Source organism: Camelina sativa, chromosome 13, assembly GCF_000633955.1.
Source record: "Camelina sativa cultivar DH55 chromosome 13, Cs, whole genome shotgun sequence".
NCBI lineage: Eukaryota > Viridiplantae > Streptophyta > Magnoliopsida > Brassicales > Brassicaceae > Camelina > Camelina sativa.
This window is the reverse complement of record NC_025697.1, coordinates 10,057,808-10,081,333: the sequence shown is the minus strand read 5'-3', so window position 1 is coordinate 10,081,333 and position 23,526 is coordinate 10,057,808. Positions and strand designations below refer to the sequence as shown.

At 34.5% G+C, this 23,526-nt stretch overlaps 6 protein-coding genes and 2 pseudogenes across 6 annotated transcripts; 6 read left to right on the top strand and 2 right to left on the bottom strand.

The window, feature by feature from the left end:
• On the top strand, positions 614-1,513 carry LOC104736268 (thionin-like). Its single transcript, XM_010456222.2, has 3 exons — positions 614-919; positions 1,031-1,108; positions 1,210-1,513. The coding sequence occupies exons 1-3, from the start codon at positions 691-693 to the stop codon at positions 1,305-1,307; spliced, it is 405 nt and encodes a 134-aa protein (XP_010454524.1). The 5' UTR covers positions 614-690; the 3' UTR covers positions 1,308-1,513.
• Positions 5,932-7,742, top strand: LOC104736267 (UPF0481 protein At3g47200-like). The gene has a single exon (XM_010456221.2). It carries the CDS (start codon positions 5,956-5,958, stop codon positions 7,486-7,488), a length of 1,533 nt encoding a protein of 510 aa, XP_010454523.1. The 5' UTR covers positions 5,932-5,955; the 3' UTR covers positions 7,489-7,742.
• Positions 10,415-11,441, top strand: LOC104736266. Its single transcript, XM_010456220.1, has 3 exons — positions 10,415-10,571; positions 10,760-10,825; positions 11,131-11,441. Exons 1-3 carry the CDS (start codon positions 10,475-10,477, stop codon positions 11,268-11,270), a joined length of 303 nt encoding a protein of 100 aa, XP_010454522.1. The 5' UTR covers positions 10,415-10,474; the 3' UTR covers positions 11,271-11,441.
• LOC104736265 lies at positions 14,580-17,937 on the top strand (annotated as a pseudogene).
• LOC104736264 lies at positions 17,991-18,746 on the bottom strand. Its single transcript, XM_010456218.2, has one exon. The coding sequence runs from the start codon at positions 18,658-18,660 to the stop codon at positions 18,328-18,330; it is 333 nt and encodes a 110-aa protein (XP_010454520.1). The 5' UTR covers positions 18,661-18,746; the 3' UTR covers positions 17,991-18,327.
• On the top strand, positions 19,012-19,764 carry LOC104736261 (annotated as a pseudogene).
• LOC104738102 (UPF0481 protein At3g47200-like) lies at positions 20,964-21,624 on the top strand (the record flags this gene model as incomplete). The annotated part of the gene is made up of 2 exons (XM_019234536.1): positions 20,964-21,056; positions 21,145-21,624. Coding segments are annotated over 2 exons (483 nt in total), but the record flags the coding sequence as incomplete, so codon positions are not given.
• On the bottom strand, positions 22,213-22,805 carry LOC104736263. The gene has a single exon (XM_010456217.2). The coding sequence runs from the start codon at positions 22,676-22,678 to the stop codon at positions 22,241-22,243; it is 438 nt and encodes a 145-aa protein (XP_010454519.1). The 5' UTR covers positions 22,679-22,805; the 3' UTR covers positions 22,213-22,240.

The window sequence follows — 23,526 nt, the reverse complement described above, 5'->3', positions numbered from 1 at the left end:
ATAATAATTACACGGTTAGCAGGAATATATACAATATAACCCGCTGAACCAATACAAAATATGTGAATATTAAGTATCCTAATTCCAAATTAAGTTAACCAAAACGAAAAAGAAGAAGACGATTTGGATTTTTGTCTCATATTTTAATTTGCCATCAGCTAGACATAACTAGAAAATATTTGTTTCTAACTTATAACTAAAAATTTGAAATTGCTATAACCACAATAAATAAATTAAATAAAGAACACGCAAAACTTTATTGACAGAATGGTCATAATAAAAACTCTCTACTCATACGTATGTTATAAAGCTAATTATAAACGTCATCATAATTACACAGTTAGCACGAACATACAAAATATATCTAGCCAATATAACTAATAGTGACTCCCTATTAAGTATCCTGATTCAAATATATCAAAGTAACACAAAACTTTAATAGATTTGTTTTTCTTTTTTCTAGTTAATCAAAAATAAAAAAGAAGAATAGATTAAAACTATATATCCTTAGATTGCCATTAAGATAAGGTTTGGTCCACACAAAGTCTACAATGTATCAAACGAAGTTTGTAGTTACTAATGTAGACCAACTAGTATTTAAAAGAGCCTTGTTTCATCACCATCTCATCAATACAAGCTTATAACTCTCCACATATACATTTTGCAATCAAACAACTGATCAATTGAGAGATGGAAGGCAAAACTTTGATTCTAAGTGTGCTCGTAATAAGTCTTGTGATGGCGCAGATCCAAGTCGAGGCAAAGAGTTGTTGCCCGAACACAACTGCTAGAAATTGTTACAATGTATGCCGTCTTCCTGGAACTGGTAGGGAAACTTGTGCAAAACTTTGTGGATGCAAAATTATTAAGGGAACAAAATGTCCTCCCGGATATACACATGACATTCTTGGAAACTCTGGTAATTTCATCTTTTTTTTTTCTTTGTTGTTTCATTAAGTTATAGATTTTACATGTTAGACTAAGATTTTTATGCAAGTTCCAAGAATTTTTTATTTTTATTTTATTTAAGGTGATGTTGTTAACGAATACTGCAAGTTGGGTTGTGCATCCTCTGTGTGTGATACCTTAACCACTCTCCAGAACTCCGGTAACGCAAAAACTCATTAATATTATAATAATTATTTTTATTATTAGATTTTTGGACCAAGTGAAAAATGAATTAATCCTAATATTGTTTATGTGAATTAGATGCAAGTGAAATTGTGAATGGAGCAGTTGTACAATGCACCGACGCATGTTCTGAGTTCTGTACCAAGGGCTCATCCAATGCAGTTGAAACTGCCTAATAAGCATATCCACCAACTATGTGTTGTTTTTTCCCTGTTTTCAATAATTGTCGTGTATTTGACAAAAAATATGCTAGTCTTGAGCTAGCATCTACTATTTCCTGGTTTTCTATGTGACGTAGAAGAAGGTCATTGATCCGTAGATTGTTTACCCCTTCTACTTGTTGTCATCCAAATAAAAAATAATATTGTGTCTTTATCTTCTATGATCAAAACAAACTCTGGATTTAACGTAATTTTCTTACAATCAGTTCATATATATATCTTCACAATCACAACATCCAATACCAACTTAGCAAAACAGTTAAGACTTACAAATCTCAAATTATAATACCGTGTATAAACCATTCAGAATGCAATCCGATAGGTTGACGTAATGGAAAACTTATAGTTATAGTCATGATTGTTAGAGTAGTAACCCAACAGACCTTTCGTTTTGATGAAACCGTAAGACAACTTGTGACTCTTGATCAAGTAACTAACTTATGTAAATGTGACATTAGTTATATGAGATTTGATTATACTGCAACAATGTGGAATGATAACGCCAGTCTTGAACCAACAATTTTGTATCCGAGTTCTTGTTATCAGTCGTAGGTTTCTTATCCGGGCATAGTATCTTAGAAAGTAAAGAACATGAACTGCCAATGATACAAAGAATCGATTATGCTTACAGTTCTCCAGTGAAGACATTAGCTAGACTGGTCCTGTTGTTTGCAATATTTGATTGAATTGCAGAGCTCAGACACAATCTGTAGAAGATGATTCTTATTATTATACAAAGGTCTTTACACACACACACACATATATATATAGATACTTGTATAGAGGATACTCTAGGTTATAGCCATAAACATAATGTTCTGTAAATGACATGATATGAAATATTGAGGTATTGAATAATGTATCATATCGTCTCCGTAACACTCCCCTTCAAGAAGGAGGGGCTGATGACACTCCAATCTTGTTTCTCAACTGAAGGAAACGTGTTCTTGGGAATTGTTTTATCAGAGCATCCACCAGCTGATCTTTGGTATTGACATGACAAACGCGTAGGAGGCCTTGTTTTATCTGCTCTCATAAAAAGTGGTAGTCTAGAGCAATGTGCTTCATTTGTGAGTGGGAAATCGAATTGGCACAGAGGAAGGTTTCTCTGACATTATCACAATAGATAACAGGCACAACACGAATAAGGATTCCAAGCTCAGTTAACAGGTTGCAGATCCATCGTAGCTCAGCAAAGGTGTTGGCAATGGCTCAGTATTCAACTTCGGTTGAGGAGCGAGCAACACTCTTTTGCTTCTTTGATGTCCACGAGATAGCATGAGTGTCCATATAAACAATGTATGCATTTGTGGAGACATAGTCATGAGTATCACGTGCCCAATCAGCATCATAAAAGGCTTTGAAAGGTGAGAATATTTTTGTGGCAGAGAAAAATATCCAATGAGTTGTTGTTCCTGCCAAATAACACAAGATACATTTTGATGCTTGCAAGTGTTCTTGGGTAGGACGGTGTAGTGACCCGTACAAAGGGGTAAAAGGCCAAATAAATATCCTCGGAAACACGAGCCAGAAAGAACTCAGAAAGAAGGAGAAGTTGAAATAAATAGGAACTGTCGAATGATGTCCAAAGAAATATCAAGTACAGTGGCGGACGCACGTTGACCATGGGTGTGACACATGCTCCACTCTATTTTTTTATTTTCCTTGAATAAATAGTATAATATTTATTTATATACCCTCTAATTTAATTATTAATCTTATTAGTGCTCCATACTAAATATTTGTCTGTATCCGCCCCTTATCAAGTAGTCGGCAAATTGATCAGATGGCTAATGCAGGATTTATGAGCCTACGTACCAAGAGGCTAGCGTATCTGGCCGAGAGACAAACGTTCGCAGTACCACAGACCGTCCGACCATCCGGCGGTGACCATATCATTAATAGAATATTTGTGTTAGTAGGAAAGAAACCCACTAAATATTATTTTATTTGAGCTATTTATAATAGCGAGAAGGGAATTCACTACCTAATATTTTATTAAATCGAATCACACTAAGTGGAAAAGAATCGACGAAGTGTTTTTATGTTTTTAAAAGTGGACAAGTGTTGGGCAAAATAAAGAATTCTGCCACTTATGAGTAAGAGTCCAGCGAGTGACACATCACTTGTAAAGGTGTCATCACACACTCGCCAAGTGTTAGCTGGAAGAATGTGGTGGCGACACTTCACCCCTACGTGTGTTAAAGGCAAGCTCGCCCCAAACCTTTTATATATAGCCATTACTCTCTTCATTTTTGGAGAAGGAAATAAAGAAGAAGATGCCCAAAGGCTGTTCGAAGCAAGAAAAATAGCCAAGAGTAATCAAGCTATGAGATAGTCTTCCAAGCTATTTCTAAGGTTTGATTGTGAGTTAAACTTGAAGATGGAAAGCTGATCGAGAAGTTATCCAGATTTTTCAATCGAAGATCCGCCAACTAGTTTCTCGTCTTGAGAACTATGTTCAAGAGTAAAAAATCCGGTTTATATCAAAGCAAGGGAGGTTATGTTGTGAGAAGAGTAAGAAGGAAGGTTATGTTCAATTTGGGCCGAAGCCTGTCAAGATCGATGTATAACTCACGACTCATCAATCCTAAGTCAAAGGATCCAGAAACTCAAGGCCACTATTCTTGAACAAATTATATTAGAGTCCGGCTTTCCTTTCTCATTATTACGGGTATGAAATGAAAATAACGAAAAGTTGGATTCTATTGTCAACTATTCCTATCGAAAATAGGATTGACTACTGATTCGAGCCATAGCACATGGTTTCATAAAACCGTACGATTCTCCCGATTTAAATCAAACTGGTTTTACATAAAGAAGATTTGACTCATCATGTTCTATTCGATACGAGTAGGAGAAACGATATTCTTTGCTTAAATTTTTAAAAATAGAAAAATAAAAACTAAATCAAGATGATATGAATTAATCATTTATTCTTGCGCCAAAGATTTTCCTATTTCCAAACACTAGGGACGACTGTGATGAACTCTTTAATGCTTTTCCCGCCTCGTACCACACTCTCAATCACCTCGTACATCCGAGTGAGATCATGGCGTCACTATTGATGACTTCAATATTCTACGTAAAGTAATCCCATTTCCATGTTATTATCACCTTGGCCGCCTTAGTTGATTGATTAGCATTACATATTATTATAATATATTTTCTTTTGCTAATATATAATAAGATAACACATGTCTTTCACATTTTATTATACGATTATATAAAATCGAAGTTGTTGAATCAGGGAAAACGGCAAAAAATATTTTCGAAGAACTTACGATGTATAAGGTGCCATTCATCTCACGCGAAATCGCGAAAATATAACCTTCCAAGTACATATAACTGTATATTTAAGGAAACAAACGACATGATGACAAAAAAAAAACAAACAAACGACACGCATAATTTAACTTAGCTGGGTGCATATTTCATTTAAATATATATTAACATTTTTGAAGTATATTTGTTGTTTTATTCTTAAAATTATATTTATTAAAAAACTTATTTATAAATTTAATTTTTAAAAATTTTCAAAAATAATATTTACTTCAAATTTTGTTTTTTTAAATATTTTACGTTTCATTCCAACTAAAGAAAACAGCTATCAATATTACATTGAAACAGAAATTATGATATATTAACCACACTTTCTATTGTTTTTAAGATATTCTATATTATAAAAAAATTATGATATATTAGCATTACATATTATAAAAAAAACTTAGATTCTCATTTATTTACATATTATAATCAATATATAAACATAATGAATTTTCAAAATATGCAAAATTAAAAAGTTTAAAATATTATATAATATGGTTATATAGTAAATGAGTTATAAGAAGGACATGTTGGAATCATAAAATATTATTAAATTATACGATTTAATATATAAAATCAAATTGATTTAATTACGATTGTGTAAAATAATGAAATGATTAGGAAAAATATGACTTAATAACAGCTTATAAATTAATTATTATGTATTTAGATCTCTTATTTTATATTCTAATAATTAAAAATCCAAATAGAATCTTAAACACTAAACAAAATAAACTAAATATAACAAACAAATGTCATGCAGTACTACGAGTTATAAATTAATAAAAAAATTTAGCCAGGCAAACGGTCAAAAAATTTAATTATTTATCTATTTACAAAACATCTGATATTTAACAGATAAATACAACCTAAAATATAAAAAATTATATATCTTTGGTATACTACCAGTTAAAATCTAGTTGGTTAAACTGTATTTTAGAGGTTGATATCACATGATTAATGGAATTCTTGGATTTTGTATTGGTGGACTTTCAAATACATATAACAACAACACTAGGCGAATTTATAATTGTAAAAATATGTGGACAAAATTATTTAGATGATAACGTGACTTTTTTCATGATAAGAAATGTTATACCTTTATGTTAATATTTTAGTTTTAACATGACTTGCGTGCTAGCTGTCTTATCGATAAACTATAGAAGTCTTTACATAATGGTCTTTTAATAATCATTTTATTTTTCTTTAAATGTGAACTAAACCTTTTCATATTTCCTCGTCAGCAAAAGAAAGACAAAAAGAACTATAGAGAGCCATGAATCCTCCCAACCAAGCCACTAGAGGTAGCATGACTATCTCAGTGGCAGAAAAAGATACCTCTTGTTGCATCATACAAATTGAGAAACCCGTGAAACATCTCAAGGAATCAGCGGGTGGTCAATCTTGTTGCATCTTCAGAATCCCTCACACTCTCGTTGAGGCCAATGAAACAGCTTACAAACCGAAGATTTTGTCTATAGGCCCATACCACCATTTGGATGGTAAAGATGGTGGAAATCATCTTCAGATGATCCAGGAGCACAAACAACGATATCTTAATATTTTTTTATCCAAGACAAAACAAAAAGAAGTGTATTTGACCCACTTGCGCGAAGTGGTCCTGGGGCTAGAAGACAAGATCAGAGGTTCCTACTCTGAGGAACTGAATTTTAGTTCAGAAGAGTTGGTCGATATGATGGTTCTTGACGGTTGTTTCATCCTCACGTTGTTCCTGGTGATTTCAAACAAGAGTTGGCGTGAGGATTACCCTGATGACCCGATTTTCATGTTCCGGTGGATTCTACCAACTCTTCGAAGTGATCTCCTCCTCCTTGAAAACCAGGTCCCCCTATTCCTTCTTCAAGCTCTCTTTTCGACATCAAACTTGTTTCCTTCCACTTCCACTACTAGCTTAAACACTATCATCTTTAGATTCTTTGGTTATCGAATAATAAGGTCAAACCAGTTTTGGAGGGACAGAAAGGATCTTGATGCAAAGCATCTTCTAGATCTCATTCGTAAAACTTTCATACCCAAGAAATCTCAAGAACCGAAACAAAGCTGGACCAATATATTTAACGTTTTTACATTCCTCAATATAATAAGTCATTCCAAAACTAAAGTTCAAAAAGAGACAAAACCAACAACAAGACCAACAGAAACACTACCACCACCACCACAACCACCAACACCCCCACCAACACTAGCAAAACCACCACCAAAACTAAATCGACCAAAGCCTCGCCCTTTTCTCAAGCTGGTTGTCTCAGCAAAAAAACTTCGACTCCGAGGAATAAAATTCATGCCAAAGGAGAGTGAGACACCGCTTGACATAACTCTCGACGAGAGTGGTGTACTTGAAATACCGCTACTAACATTTGATGACTTTTTCAGCTCTCTTTTAATCAACTGCGTGGCCTTTGAGCAGTTCAATTTATATTGCACAACCGAAATGACAAGCTATGTTACTTTCATGGGCTGTCTCATAAACACTGCTGAAGATGCAACGTTCTTAAGCGAGAAAGGGATAATAGAGAACTATTTTGGAACTGGAGAAGAAGTATCTTTGTTCTTCAAGAACACAGGCAAAGACATTGCGTTTTCCATATCCAGTAGTTACTTGTCAGATGTGTTTGAGGGAATCAACGACTATACTGCACGAGGTTACCATGTACATTGGGCAGGAATCAAGTACACATATTTCAAAAGTCCGTGGACATTTCTATCATCTCTTGCTGCTTTGGTACTTCTTCTGCTTACCATTTTCCAAGCTTTCTTCGCAGCCTACCCGTATTTTCATCCTCGGTAGTGATTACACCTATGGCTCTGGCTCTCACCAAATGTTGCACCTTTGGCTTCGTCTTCTACGTGAAGCGTTCATCTTACCTTTTCTGTTATAAATTATGACCAATTGTATTCGACTTCAGTACGTTTGCAATTTCATTTCTTTGTATTTTGTTGAAAAGGAATCAGGAAAAATAAAATGTTTTTTTCCGGAAATAAACTATGATAGGAAAAATACACGTTTTCAATTCATTATAGGAAATTAAATAATGAGAAGAGTCTTTGCAAACAATTATGTCTATTTGAATCTTTTAAACTCTATAATATATGTATGTTATTCTTTATACAGAGATTCTCAAAAATAGCACCAAAATAAGTTTTTTTTTCTAAACTTAGCACAATATTTCTAAAAAATTCCAAAAATAGCACTAATTAATTTATTAAAATTAAATTTTAAATTCAAAATACTAAATTATACCCCTCATTCTATACCTTAAATGTGAAATTGAGAACTCAAACCTAAAAAAACAAAATTCTAAAAATTAATTTTAAATACTTTAAAAGAAATACCCTAAAATATCATTAAAACAAGTTTTATGGACAACTATAGCACACATTCCATAAATTTCTAAAAATAACATTATTTAACACATTAAAATATTTAAAATTAATTTTTAGAATTTTGTTTTTTAGGTTTGGGTTCTCAATTTCACATTTAGGGTATATTTTTAAGGCGTAGGTTTTAGTATTTTGAATTCAGGATTTAATTTTAAAAGATTAATTGGTGCTATTTTTGGAATTTTAGAGATGTTGTGCTAAGTTTGAAAAAAAAAATTATTTTTGTGCTATTTTTGAGATTCTCCCATATTTTAACATGTTAAATAGTGCTATTTTTGGAAATTTATTGGATGTGTGCTATAATTATCCATAAAACTTGTTTTAGTGCTATTTTAGGGTATTTGTTTAATGGAATTAATCAAAATAATTTAAAATTCAATATTAATTAATGTACATCAAAACTCCATTATTTTTTTAAATCTAACTTAACAGTTTTGGAATAACTCTAATAATGTAAAAATTTTAGTCAAATTTAAATATAAAATTCTAATGAAAAACAACAATTTGTCCAACAGCTTTGGATGGATTATATAATGAGTTTTTTTATCCAACAATTTTAAATGGTAATAGTAATGATTTCAATGTAGGTTGCATACAACTTCATTTAGATGTTGTGTTAGCATTACTATAAAGTTTTAAAATTAAAAGATGATGTCGAATAATTTTTTTTTTTATGATTCCGTCTTTCGGTTATACCTCTTCATAATTATTTTTGATTTACATTACTAAAATATTTTTTTGGGGGCATTAATCAAAGATAAATTAAAAAACTACTAAACAAAACAAATATTTACTAAGTATTTAACATTTTTCATCTAAATGTGTTACATTTTTAATGAATCCAAACCAACATTTTCTCAAGTATTTAAATTTTTTTCTCTGAAAAATTATTATATATTTGATGAAATTATTATAATTATTGTTTCAAAAGATTTTTGCAAAAAATAAATAGTTTTCTAAAAAAAATCTTAGTGTGGCGTCTCTTTATCGTAACTATCGTCTTCTAATCTTAGTGTGGCGTCTCTTTATCGTAACTATATATATATGTGCTTTCAGTTATAACTTATATATTTATAAAGCTTATTTACTTTTATGTTTGTACAAAGTTTTGTTTTCATTTATACATATTAATTTTTCAATATATTCAATTTTAATAACTAAATATGATGGTATTTCAAAAATGACTTATTTTTTTTAAAGATTGAAAAACTTTTAAAATCATTAATTTAACGCAAAAGTCTTTTTTTAATTATAACTTTATAACTTCTTTAAATATATTTGGACTCTCGCATATCTTTACTAATCTCTAGAATTTTTTTACAATATAATATAAAATAATGGTATAATTACAAAAAATTGATACATACAAACATGTAATAAAATATTACTATAATTTTTTTTTTGTGAAATTACTTTTTAATACTAAGTCAGCTCATAAACCTAGTACCTTTTAATATATATAAGACAGCTCATAAACCTAGTAGTACTTTTTTTAATAGAATACAGCTTCCATTTGCGCCACTACATCAGGTCTTTTTTTATTAGTTTAGTTGTTGTGTTATCATCTAGGTATCAACATGCAACTTGTGTGTTGTGACAGAACTCTGTTGCAGTTTAGAAACCGTTAAATGTTCTTTCAAATTGGCTCAAATCTTAGCTAACTAATATATGCATGTGATCATATAATAAGTTGAAATTCTTTGTGTTGTAACTAAACTAGCTAGTGTTTACTACATTATTGTTATATTATTAGACACGAGATAGTTAGTTACAACACTCTATTGATTAGCACATGATCAGATGTATTGTATTGTTTAGACACTATGGTTATAAGTTATGATCACTATGTGATCTGCATTTCTGTATATAATTTTTTATGTTAGTTGGATTATATTATGACATTTTAAAACATATTAACTTTAAACGTGAGAATAGCTTTTAAATTTTTACATAAATATACAAACGCAGAAATTGCCGTTGGAAACAATTGCACGTTATTTGGGATACCACCAACTTTATCCAAAAAACTTGTATTAACTATCCGTATTAGTATAATTTTATCAATAGTAGTATGTAATCGTCATTAATTAACATGCAGCTCCTCTCCACCTTCTTTATCTATCATATACTCTATAATGCTTTTATTTGTAATTTGATTAATTAAGAGATAAGGCCCAGTCTCAATAAGATAACAGTGATACAGTACATGTTATAAGTAATGATATTTAATTAAGACCGTGGATTAATTGATTAAATATTCAATATTGACTCAGTTTCATAAAACTCATTAAAGTTGACTTAGATCCAACTCTATTTATATAAAGAGTGTCCCATGGGATATAGCCGGAACTCATCAAATAGAACAAGCAAAAAAAGTAACCAAAAAAAAATAGATGTTAGGCTTGGTGTTAGGAACCATTTTTGTCGGAACAGTTCCCATGATCATTTACAGACGCCCTGCAAACGAGCCCATACAGAAACATAAACGAGGTTAGTACCACGACTGCCTTATAATCCGAATAAGACAAGATATATATATATATATATATATATATATATATATGGAAAATTTCTTTCAATCTTTTCTAGTGTTCTTTTGGTATAATATGGAATAATACATATTTTATCACGACAAATTGAAGTGTTAATGAAAGTTGATCTGGATTTTGTGGTACCAGGTGGAGGAAGCAGTATCCTCGCAGTGTGTCTAATCCTACTTTTGTTCCTGACCCAAGCACTTGGAGGTATATATATCTTCTACCGAATTAAAACTCTCTTTATGAGTAGATCTTAGAAGAGCCTCTTTATGATCGAAACTGATAAACATAAATTAAAAAAGTACAAGAATCTTAAGTTTTTTTATAAAGTTGATAATTATATATATGGTTTATCTGTAAAGGAAAATGTTGAAGAAACTGAGCAGATATTAAAATATACATACTGTCTGTCCTACTTGTAGAAAATAAATTATGATCGTAAACCTCCCTAATGTTTTCATAGGTTAAGTCATAATATAACTCATATATATAATGTTTTTCTGAAATATAAGCAAATCTATGCAACAATGCTGGGGGAATCTGTAAACCTGGAGGAGCACGAAACAAGATCCATGCTGGAGAAGAATTCGACCCCAGGCGCGAAGATGTCCGTGATGATCAGGATGATTATGATCAGTTTGATGAGTTATGATTGGCGGAAGATATGCTGCAATCCCATGAATTTTCTTCTCATATTTTAATAGCCAATAATGAAATGAAAAATGTGTGTTTCCCTTTCAATACTACAGTTTATTTTATTCCAAGGAAAGTGAAACGTTTTGTCCTTTTCTATTACTTTTATACAAGTTGCGTTATATTATTATTAATCTCTCTCAAATCATTCATATGCAAGTTGGCGTTATAATATTCTTATTAATATATACTACAAGGAATTGATCATTGACTCTTGTTTGGGAGGCCGGGTTATTACAGTTCCAGTGTGATATACTCATGAGTAACATATATAATTTGTATTTTGATACAATGGAGCATGTTGCACAAACTGTGAGTGAAATCAGTTAAGAAACTAGTGGCTAGATTTTAATTAAAGAGCAATTCAGAGAGCATTTATATTAAATTTGCTGAAAAACAGAGAGACAAAAATAATCAGTTTATATGAATTCTAATCTGAATCGCTATCTTTTGGTCCTCTCAACTTAAAGTGAGGTCCATTGTACATTAGAGGTCTTGTTGGAAGATAACTCGTTATTGTGTCTGCGCTCGGGCAGGCGGCTTCTTCAATACCTATGCAGAAATCAGCCTTTCCCTTTTGTTTTGACTTTTGTCTTTTTACTCATAATCTTGTTTTGACTTTTGTGTGAAGTGTGAACGGCTTGATCTGTAAAATGTTTAAACTAAAAACATGTGGGAGAAACGTGATATTTGTATAATATAGCCAGAATAAAAAATTAATCACTTTAAATTTGGTTTAGATTGAAATCGATCTATCTAAAAACTCTTCAAAAAATTGCATCAAATCTAGAAGTGTATAAGATAGAGAAAATGAAGATTTTTTCCAAAGATATGGAAATAAGCCTTTTATTTGCACTCGATACCACGGCAATGTAAAGAATAGCTTAGACTAAACAAAATGAGAACTTTTTACACATTCAAAACTCCTAGACTTAAATTTACTATCTGAAATCCTAATTTGCAATCCACACGAGTTAGGTACTTTTTGAAATGTTCTTGATCAATAAGAAATTTGTTTTTTCACTAATATTTTTTAAAAAGTTTCAGTTAAATTTTACTGTTTGAGTTACAAAATATAGATTGAGGTAATTCACACAGATTTAAAAATTATATTTAGAAAACAAAATTGAAACATATTTTGGCAAAGAAAAAACATTGAAACATTATTCATTGTTTATCTTTTTATAATGCAACCAATAATAAAAGTAACATACTATCTCCAACGATACCTCATCATACCTTTCGACAATATGTATATGTTCACCATATCTTAAGTCGATGGTGTCGCTATTTTCTTAGCAACGTATTTAGGCGACGCTTGGAAGACCGAGTTTTATTGTTTGAATTTGAAATATAAATTTCGACAGATATATATAGATGACTCCTTTTACTAAGGCCTTTCTTTTTCTTTTAAAGTTGTACTAAGGACAAAAGAAATTAACACTGATTCTTTGTTTTAATATATTGTCGATTGATTTCGTATTTAATACTGTTTTTTTTTTTTTTTTGATCAACTGGAATTGTATTGAATAGATAGTTTTGTTTATAGATATTAAACAAACTGTTTTTTGATCAACTGGAATTATATTGAATAGATAGTTTTTTGATACTGTTTTTTCTTTTATAACAAGAAAACTGAAGGCCGAGTCTCGTAGTTTCTTTGGACTGATTAACAAGAGCAGAGTTATTGAGTTAATATAGTCCAGTCTCGAACTACTTTTGAATCGGGGAGACAGAAACTATCAATCTTTCGGAACGGACTGCTGTCTGTACCTACTACTACTACTAGTAGCCCAAATTTTGTATTTTTTTCCTGGTCGACTTATTTTATGTCGATTGATAGTTCCTGTCTAGATTGATAGTTCCTGTCTCCCCTATTAACGGATCCAATCTATTTTACATAATAAATCACCAAAAACAAAAAAGAGTCAAAATAAGATTATCACTAGTGATGCCATGTGTGTGATGTGTGAATAGGTCTGGGCATATTACCCATACCGGATAACCGAATCCGAACCCGATGGCAAGTATCCAATTCTATCACAGATGGCTCGTGATCTGTTTGCTATGCAAGTGTCAAGTGTTGCTTCTGAAAATGCATTTAGCACTAGTGGAAGAATAATAGACCCATATAGAAGTTGTCTAACTCATTATATGGTTGAAGTTTTGATGTGTACAGAGCAATAGATGAAACAAGACATCAAATGTGTATCAAAGGTGCTCACAAATGCACAAATACTTGCAGAAGTTGAATTTGAAGATGAGCTTGAAAAAAGTACACTTACTGATTTGGTTTAGTTTCTTATTTGTTGATTACAAAGTACTTAATCTGTTTTGTATTAATCTTTTTCAGAGTTTGACTTTGAAAACCAATTCAAGAACACAATCTGATTTGAGATAGTAGGCGGCTTAAATAAAAGGTGATTTTTGCGTTTATGTTTTCTGATTTCACTTTTCACATTTTTTGTTTCTTGCTTTTGAATATTGATATAATTCACATTACATTTCTCAGTTCCAGTTGGCGTTTTCTCTTCAAAAATCTTCAAGATGTTTTAGTTTCAATCTCTTTGTCACATTCTCTCTTCTCTTTTACTCTTTATCATCCTCTTTGGTTTTGGACCTTCTGTTCAATTGGTTTTACTTTTTTCTCTTTAATTTTATGGCATTATACTCTACAACTCTTTCTAAGGTAATTGGATTAATGTCACAGAACTCCTTTTAAGTATATTGGATTTAGATTTCTATCTCTTTTACTCTTTCTTCTCAATGTTTTTGTGTTTTTATTTTGTAATGGTGTGTATTGAGAGTGCAAATGTTTACAGGTACATCGAGTTTTGACTGCAGTTCTGGCTTTCTATGCCAATTCGGTTTAAAATAACCGAACATGATTGGTTATCTGATCTTCTTTTTGGTTTCGGGTGCAACAGGAACTTAACCGAACCCGACACTAACCGATCCGAACCCGACCCGATAATAGAGAATATCCGATCGGTTTTCATATTTATAAATCCAAATACCTGAAAACCCGAACTACCGAACCCGAACCCGAATGCCCAGGCCTATGTGTGAACGGCTTGATCTGAGAAAGGCTTAAACTAATAATAATATGTGGGAGAAACGTGATATTTTGTATAATATAGCTAGAAGAAAAATTATATCATTTTAAAATCGGTTTATTTTGGTTTTACATTAATCGTTAAGTTTTTTTGTTTAGATGTTCAACAAAACCATTTGAAAGGAAAAAAAAAAGACTCATAGCAAGAGAGCCATGGATCCTCCCAGCCAAACCAATGGAGAGAAGAAAGCCACATACCGGGAAGAAATAGATGAAGAAGACGAAGAGGAAGCTTATTTGCTCTTAGATAAAGTGATCCCACCAATCCATCTGAAGGAGTCCGCAGGTGGTAGATCTTGTTGCATCTATAGAATCCCTCACACTCTTGAGCGAGTCAACGACAAAGCTTATGCACCCAAGATCGTTTCAATAGGGCCTTATCACCACTCAAATGATAAAAAAACATCTCAAGATGATAGAGGAGCATAAAAAACTTTATCTCAAGATGTTCGTGTCAAAGACTAAGGACAATGGCGTCAACCTAAGTCACTTAGTCGACGTAGTCTCAGAATTGGAACAGAAGATAAGAGACTTCTACTCCGAGAATCTTGAGTTTAGTCGACAAAAGCTGATCAAGGTGATGATTCTTGATAGTTGTTTCATTCTTATGTTGTTCCTTATAGTGTCAGAAAAGATTGAATACACAAACTTCAAAGACCCAATCTTCATGCTGCGATGGATATTTCCAACTCTTCGAAGCGATCTTCTACTTCTTGAAAACCAGGTTCCTCTCTTTCTTCTTAAATTTCTTTTAGAGACATCAAAGTTAGCTCCATCTACTACCTTAAACATGCTGGCCTTCACATTCTTTAACTACTCGATAGAAAAACCAGTTAAGTTCTGGGAGAAACACAACGATCTTAGAGCAAAACATCTCCTTGATCTCATTCATAAGACTTTCGTACCCGTCTCGCCTCCACCAACCACCCCAAGGCAATGTTGTATCAATATCTTGAGTGGTACTGAACATGGGGAAAATTCAAGAACAGAGACCTCCCAAAACACTTTTCTCGGTAAGATAAGTTGTTTAAAGAAGAGAAGTGAAGCACAAACATCATCCCCTCCTCAGCGCCCCTTTCTTGGACTAATTATCTCAGCTAAAAAACTTCGACTTCGGGGAATAAAATTCAAGAAGAGGGAGAATGTTAAGACACCTTTACGTTGGATATGGGCTTCGCCCCCCCCCCCAACATCTAAAGAGGCCCATGAAAGAAGTCCACAAGATTTTAGGGCCTGAAGTCATAGATTTGGCCCATCTAGCCATAGGAGCAAAGTCGTCATTCGCGGAGGTGACAGAAGGAGCCCTAGGTTGATGACCCACTATAAATACCATATGTCATTGTCAGGGTTCTGGATCCGAAATCTTGGCAATCAGAGAGAAAAGAGCATTTATATTCGTATTAATTGCGCTTAGAACTTTGATTGCATTTTCTGTAAACCTTTCTCTTGAATTCTACGTTAATAAAAGGACCAGTTCCGATTTATCCCCAATAATATTCGTATTATTAGTATTGTCGATTTCATACATCAATAATTTGGCGCCCACCGTGGGGCGCAATGAAGAATGGAAATAACAACTCGCGTACGAAGGCGTCGCAGAGCCCGTACTTGCCCCAATGAAGCGTGAATCGGCATATCCAGAATAGAAACCAGTCTAGACGTCGCACGACTTTAGATCTAGGCAGAGACACGAAGATCATCTTCACATCATGGCTTCGCGTCTATGCGCAACTACGGAGATCATCTTCACGCCACGACTTCCTCGAATGCTCCTAGCCACGTCAAGCTAAGTCATCTCGTTGTTTCGTACGCACAACTCGACGCCACGATAACGTACTCGCAACAACCACTCAAATTGCGGACTTCCACGACTAGTGCGTAACCTTCAGGCTCTTACACGCCACCGTGTCGAACGCGCTTCTACGATCTCCTCGCCATGACCAGCGCACCAACAATTTGGGCTGAACACGCCCTAGCGTCAATACACACATGCATCTTCACTCGAAGAACTGTGCGCCTCTCAAACCATCGCCCTAAGGCCAGCACACAATCGAACAAGCCGACGCGCCGATAGGTACCAAGCCACTCCACACCTCGTGTCAAGTAGTTATGCACCCCCTATCAAGCAGTTATGCGCCTCATATCAAGCAGCTTTGCGCCTCGTATCAAGTCGCCTTACGCCGCGTATCAAGTCGCTTCATGCCGCGTATCAAGTCGCTACATGCCCCTTATAAACATCCATGCCTCGTTCCAAGCCGCTCCATCGCGCCAAAGCCTTGAATATTTCACAACTCTCCAAATCAACAAGCCATCGCGCAACGACCATCATCACGATGAGACGTTTGTACCTTTAACCATCTTCACATGTGACCGTGGAGCCACGGGATCCGATCGAACACGGCTACGCATAGAACCCTCAAAACTCTTGTTCAAAATCCACCACACCTAGAAAAACGTGCGCAACACACTATTCATCCCAGAACTCTCCGGATGTCTCGAAAAACGTGTGCAACGCACTATTCTTCCTGGAACTTTATGGACGGTTACGAAGCTCCTAAAATCTTCTGTTCCTTTCACAAGATGGACTCAGAGACGTAAAATCGTACCCGACGAGCTCAAGCAAGCCATCGCTCATCAGACTAGGGGGAACCATTGTTGGATATGGGCTTCGCCCCCAACATCTAAAGAGGCCCATGAAAGAATTCCACAAGATTTTAGGGCATGAAGTCATAGATTTGGCCCATCTGGCCGTAGGGACAAAGTCGTCATTTGCGGAGGTGACAGAAGAAGCCCTAGGTTATGACCCGCTATAAATACCAGATGTCATTGTGAGGGTTCTGGATCCGAAATCTTGGCAATCAGTGAGAAAAGAGCATTTATGTTCGTATTAATTTCACTTAGAACTTTGATTGCATTTTCTATAAACCTTTCTCTTGAATTCTACGTTAATAAAAGGATCAGTTCCGATTTATCCTTAATAATATTCGTATTATTAGTATTGTCGATTTCATACATCAACACTTTAGACATAAGTTTCAAGAATGGTCTGGTTGAAATACCACTACTTGTCTTTGATGACTTTATCAGCTCTCTTTTGATCAACTGCGTTGCCTTTGAGCAGTTTAATATGAATTGCTCCACTGAGATTACAGGCTATGTAACTTTCATGGGTTGCTTGATAAACACAGAAGATGATGCGACCTTCTTAGTCGAGAAAGGTATTATAGAGAACTATTTCGGAACAGGTGAAGATGTTTCTTTATTCTTCAAAAACATCGGAAAAGACATCTCATTCAGCATATATGATAGTTTCATGTCAGATGTGTTCGAGGGGGTGAACGAGTACACTTCAAAAGGTTGCCACATGCAATGGGCAGGGTTCAAGTACACGCATTTCAACACTCCATGGACATTTCTTTCATCTTGTGCGGCTTTGATGCTTCTTCTCCTTACCATTTTCCAAGCTTTCTTTGCAGCTTATCCTTACTTTCATCCTCCGAAAAACAATTGAATGTAAGTGCCTACTTTACCTGTTTAAGCAGTACTTATGGTGTATTGGAACAAAAAGTAATATCAAATTTCAAATTATTATTTAATACATTTTTTTTCTAGTAAAAAAAAAGTGTGTTCCTGTTGCAACAAGGCAGAGCACAAGATAGCAAAATCAAAATATAGAGAAGGTGCTTGCCGTTGATGCGTTCGAAACACTTTAATTTTGTTCTAAATCTTAAAACATCTTTAACAAAGTCTGACATAGCTTACATCTCGCATAGGTAAAAGTAGAGGCCAGTGGCTCGATACAAGATTATAAATTTATAACCTGAGAAAGAAAGCAATCTAGAGCTTGTGAATTTAACCATGATGACCATTACATCTCAATACTCAAGTCCCATCCTGTTCCTTAGTTCTCCTTTGTTTTTGTCACTCCTCGTAAATCAAAGCTCTTCACTTTGTTGAAATCATTTTTCAAGGATGAAGAAGAATCACCTTCCCCAAGTTTTCCATAAGTAATATAGCTACTATACATATATTCAGATTTTCTGTATCCGCGTGATCCCATGACGTTTGTCTTCTTGTCCAGGGTTTCTTCTTCACCATCTTTGACTCCTACTGGCTTAACCACATCCTCTGTTTTCACAGAATTGTGTTGTTGCTTCTTACTCTGCTCCTTCTTCTTTTGCTTCTTCCTCGTCAAACATATGATGTTGAGACAACTTAAACATCCTCTAGACATTTTCAAGATTTTTTCAACCTATTAATGCTTGTTGATTGTAATCAAAGTTATACATAGACAAAAGATCTGGTTTTTGATGTATATATATATATATATATATATATATATATATATATATATCTCTGAGTTCTTGTAGATTACTACTGTAAGCGTGTTCTGTGGCTTTTTGAAAGTTGACTTAAAAAGTAAATGGAGAGTTGTCCAAATTTTAGTAAAAACTACAAAGAAAAAAACCAAACGTGGGGAGACAAAAAGAAGTTAAAGAAGAAAAGTCTTTAGGTTTCCATCATAAAAACAATACTTTTGTTCCTCTGCCGACCTAACGTGTAGACTTGTCAACATTTTTGCTAGTGCAAAATTTCGCTCCTCCTTCCAAATCCATATATATATATAAAAGTATTTCAAGTTTTCCAACTGACCAGAAGACAACCTAAGGTGGTTTTGAAGGTTTGAATGGATGGATCCGACAACAACAGTCGTGGACATATATCAGTTGGTTTCAGAAGATATTGGTCCAAAGCTTCTGAGAGAATCAGCTGGTTCAGAATCATGTTGCATCATGAGAATTCCACAGAGCCTTGCAAGAATCAACCTCAAAGCTTACGAACCAAAGATCGTCTCCATTGGTCCTTACCATCACGGTAAAGATTATCTCTAGATGACACAGCAGCATAAACGCCGGTTCTTGAAGTTCTTCGTGGCTAAAATGGAAGAGAAAGGAATCGATCCTCAAGAACTGGTCAAAGCTGTAACGAGTTTGGAAGGAGTTATAAGAGGTTCTTACTCCGAGGATCTTGGTTTTGATTCTGAAAAATTGGTTGAGATGATGGTTCTTGATGGTTGCTTTATCCTCACGTTGTTCTTTGTTGTTTCCGGGAAAGTTGTTTACACAAATCTTGATGATCCTATTTTCAGAATGCCATGGATTTTGCCGTCGATTCGAGCCGATCTTCTTCTTTTGGAAAACCAGTTTCCTTATCTTCTTCTTCAAACTCTCTTCGAAACATCGAAGTTAGTTACTTGAAATGTTAAACCGGAGCATGCGTTTGGATTTGGTTTAAAGGAATAATCATGGATTATTTAATGGATTGTTATTATCTTAAACCGCTGCAGATTGAGAACTGTTGTTGAACCGGATTTTCGTTGTTGCAAGTGCTAAACCGAGACTTCGATTTGTGTGGCCAAGGTGAGGACTAGTTAGTGTTTTTTTCATATGTCGATACGTTTAGATAGTTACTTAGTTTAAGGTTAAGCCAAGTATACCTATGGATTATATATAAATAATCTTAGTTGATTGTTGAATGTATAATAATAATATATATATAATATATATTTACTAAATAAAAGGTAAGGAAAAAGAATTAGTAATAGGATTTGAGAATTAAAAGAAAGATATTTAAAATGGATTGTGTGGTGTGTGAAATGCATGTTTTTGTGATAAAATAAATTGTTTGAGTGTGAGGATAAAATGTGCCAAGAGGCACGAAGAAGCGGGAGAACCGCAGAGAGTCCTACAAGGATTTTTCCTTGTAGTTGTGTGGTGGTCTACAGGCGCGGAATGCGGGTAGATCAAGATTGGCTGACGAGCCAACGCGTGGTTGTGCGTGGAAGAAGTGTGAAAGCATGAGGAATCCGGATACGCAAGTGGAAATGTGCAGGAAGAAGTGCGAAAGCATGAGGAATCCGGTAATGCACGACGATGGTTATGGGACGTAGTCTCATTTGTGTGATGTGTGTGTGTCGTTGACACGTGACTGATTGCTTGTCTTAGGTTTAGACTTTGTGACAGTCTAAGCATGTTTGTGTATGAAGACTTCGTGAGCCCTAAGGCTTGCCCTCGCTAAGTAATCTTAGATTACTCACCCCTCTCTTCCTCTTGCAGGTAACCATGAGGAGTAGTTGATAGAGTTGGCGTCGATGTTAGGAGCTGGAGATTATTCTTTTATTTTCTATTGTTGGATTTATCGAACCGGTTGTTGGTTTCGGTTTAACGTTTAAAGGATGGTTTGAAAGACGTTTAAGTTGAATTAATGGGTTTTTCAGTTATTTTCGGTTAAGTATGGTTTACTTGTGGTATAAGTTAACCTGTGACGTGCCATGAAAATTGGGTGTTACACGATACAAAAACCAGAGCTGTTGTGGGCAAAACACTACGGTCTTGAAGCAAAACATCTTCTTGATTTGATAAGTAAGACTTTTGTTCCTGTTACGTCTCAAAGAAGCATCAAAGATCATAACTATCTCACAATCCTATGTTGTTCCGAGGGGAAACGAGGAGAAACTAGAAGTAAACCAGATCATGAATATCTCGGATTCGTTCTCTCAGCCAAGAAGCTTCATCTTCGGGGAATCAAATTCGAAGCAAGGAAGAACACAGACTCAATCTTAGACATAAGGTATAGTAACAGAGTGCTTCATATTCTTTCGGTAGTCATGGATGATTTTACCGCCTCGGTCTTCTTAAACTGTGTCGCATTTAATCAGTTATATGCTGATGCATCGAACCACATAACGAGCTACGTAGCTTTCATGGCTTGTCTTATAAACGAAGAGAGCGATGCAGCGTTCCTTGGTGAAAGAAGAATCCTTGAGAACTATTTTGGAACAGAGGATGAAGTGTCTAGGTTTTATAAAAGCATTGGTAAAGACATTGCCCTTGACTTAGAGAAGAGTTACTTAGCCAAGGTTTTTGAAGGAGTTAACAAGTATACTTCGAAAGGGTTCCATGTTCATTGCGCTGAGTTTGTTCATACGCATTTCGATAGTCCATGGACATTTGCATCGTCATTTGCAGCATTGTTGCTTCTTATGTTTGCGGCTTTGCAAGTCTTCTTTGCAGCTTATAGTTATTTCCGTCCTCCTAAAGGAAAGTGAATGATGCTTTGTACTCATTGAAGTTTTTTAAAGGTAAGTAAGTCAAGTGTTCTGTAGAAACTGGATTTCCACAATGAATTTGTTTATGGGGGAAACAAATTCAGTAAAGAAGACTCTCTTAGAAAACTAATCTAGGCTTTGATATTAGAAGAATTAGGGTTTTTATTGCTGAGAACAAGAAGAGAACTCAATAGTTGTATTCAATAATCGATACCTTACAATGGAGAAGTCCTTCCCCCTTTATACATATTCATGAATCGTACAATATATTAATTTTCCTTATCGGACGAACTGAAATAAGGAAAGTTACTCTATCTCTTAGATCGGCCGCCGGGCGAAGTGAAAGTCGGTTCTTCATTCTCGAGGCTGGACTTCTTCTATCCGAAGTGGGCTTAAATGACCTAACTGAGCACTTAACCGGATCCCCAGTTAAATAACCAAATTGTCTTTCTGGTTTAGTACGGTATGTAGGGGGTGCTAAATCCCGCACCAACATGTTCTGATTCTTGATTCGATAATTTGATTTTGTTCTTTTTTTTAACCTTCAAACTGCAATGATAAACAACCAGATACATGAAAGAAAAAATCAGTGGCTCAAGAAAATACAAGATAACATTAACCAAGAGAGCCGTACAATTTCATGTAGAAATATTCTCTCTTAAGTTAACATGTGATGAACGACGCATCTCTAGCCACTTTCTCTTATTCACTTGGCCGTGGGGGTGGCTACTTTGACTCCTCGTATATCAAAGGTCTTCACTTTGTTGAATTCATTATTCATTGATGAAGAAGATGCATCTGTTTCTGTGTAGTGATCTCCATAATATTCGTTCACTTTTGGTTCAACATCGCTGCTGCCTACAAGTGAGCAGTAGGACCATCTTGATCCTGGTTCGGGTCTGAATATGTCTTCCTCGTTCTTCTTCTTGTACGCGCTACACTTTACATCTGTTTCTTTTTTTTCAACTGGCTTTGGCATTGGCAATCTCTCTGCATTCAGAAATGTGTATTGTTGTATAACTTCTCTTTCTTCAACATCTTCTTTTTCTCCAACTGGTAGCTCTCGCAACCTCTCTGTTTTCACGGGTTTGTCTTTTTTCTTGCTCTGCTTCTTCTTGAAGCAGCTTAGACATCCCGTAGACATTTTTCTAGGGGTGGGTAAATGAGTTTTTAACAAACAATATGTGCTTCTTTGTCGAACTTATAGAAGGTATATACCAGAGACAAAGACCTTGAAAATGTTTAGATCTTTCAGTATGAGAGAAAGAGACCTGTGTTTTGGCTTAATTATTATTACTTAGTCGTATTTCTTTGACTTGAGAAAACGCAGAAGCTTCCTTTATTCCACAACTCACTTTCTAGGAAATTAACATTTAGTTTTTAAAAAGTGATACGAATGAAGAAAGTGAGTTTAAACAAGAGGTCATATATACCCGTGACTTTTACACATCATATACGTATGTAGTCCAATCCAAATATCTACACAAACACTGAAAATAATAGATGCGCAGATGAAAGGATATTGTTAACATGAGGTGAATACAATTTTGTGAAGGCAAGAGATCTTATTGGCAGCTACGATTCCCTTTTTTTACTTGCGCCAGTTAAGCCAAAACAAAAATGACAATGAAACACAAAAACAAAAAAAAATAATAATAAAATAGTCCCTAGTGTCACACCAGGCTTCACATTTTCCATAAAGCATCCTGGAAGCTCCATGTTTTCCAAAGTTTTATAACTTAAACAGCAGCAGTCTTGTTCCTATGATAATTGAACCCTTTAAAACACAACACCCCAAATTGCGTAACCCAACCTATAAGGCTCTAATTGCTGGTAAGCTTTCTAAACATAAAGATCTTTTTTTGACCATATATTCAGATGTTGTTGGACATGCAGACTCGATCAGCAAGATACGCTTCTTTCCATTATAAAAACTCAAGAACGGTTGTAAACAGATAAATATATTCCATTAGGTCTTCGTCTTCATCGTCT

Coding starts and splice junctions, on each gene's coding strand:
- LOC104736268 (XM_010456222.2), top strand. CDS start 691: ATGGAAGGCAAAACTTTGATTCTAAGTGTGCTCGTAATAAGTCTTGTG. Junction 920..1,030: donor TGACATTCTTGGAAACTCTG/GTAATTTCATCT, acceptor ATTTTATTTAAG/GTGATGTTGTTAACGAATAC. Junction 1,109..1,209: donor AACCACTCTCCAGAACTCCG/GTAACGCAAAAA, acceptor TATGTGAATTAG/ATGCAAGTGAAATTGTGAAT.
- LOC104736267 (XM_010456221.2), top strand. CDS start 5,956: ATGAATCCTCCCAACCAAGCCACTAGAGGTAGCATGACTATCTCAGTG.
- LOC104736266 (XM_010456220.1), top strand. CDS start 10,475: ATGTTAGGCTTGGTGTTAGGAACCATTTTTGTCGGAACAGTTCCCATG. Junction 10,572..10,759: donor CATACAGAAACATAAACGAG/GTTAGTACCACG, acceptor TTGTGGTACCAG/GTGGAGGAAGCAGTATCCTC. Junction 10,826..11,130: donor CCTGACCCAAGCACTTGGAG/GTATATATATCT, acceptor CTGAAATATAAG/CAAATCTATGCAACAATGCT.
- LOC104736264 (XM_010456218.2), bottom strand. CDS start 18,660: ATGTCTAGAGGATGTTTAAGTTGTCTCAACATCATATGTTTGACGAGG.
- LOC104736263 (XM_010456217.2), bottom strand. CDS start 22,678: ATGTCTACGGGATGTCTAAGCTGCTTCAAGAAGAAGCAGAGCAAGAAA.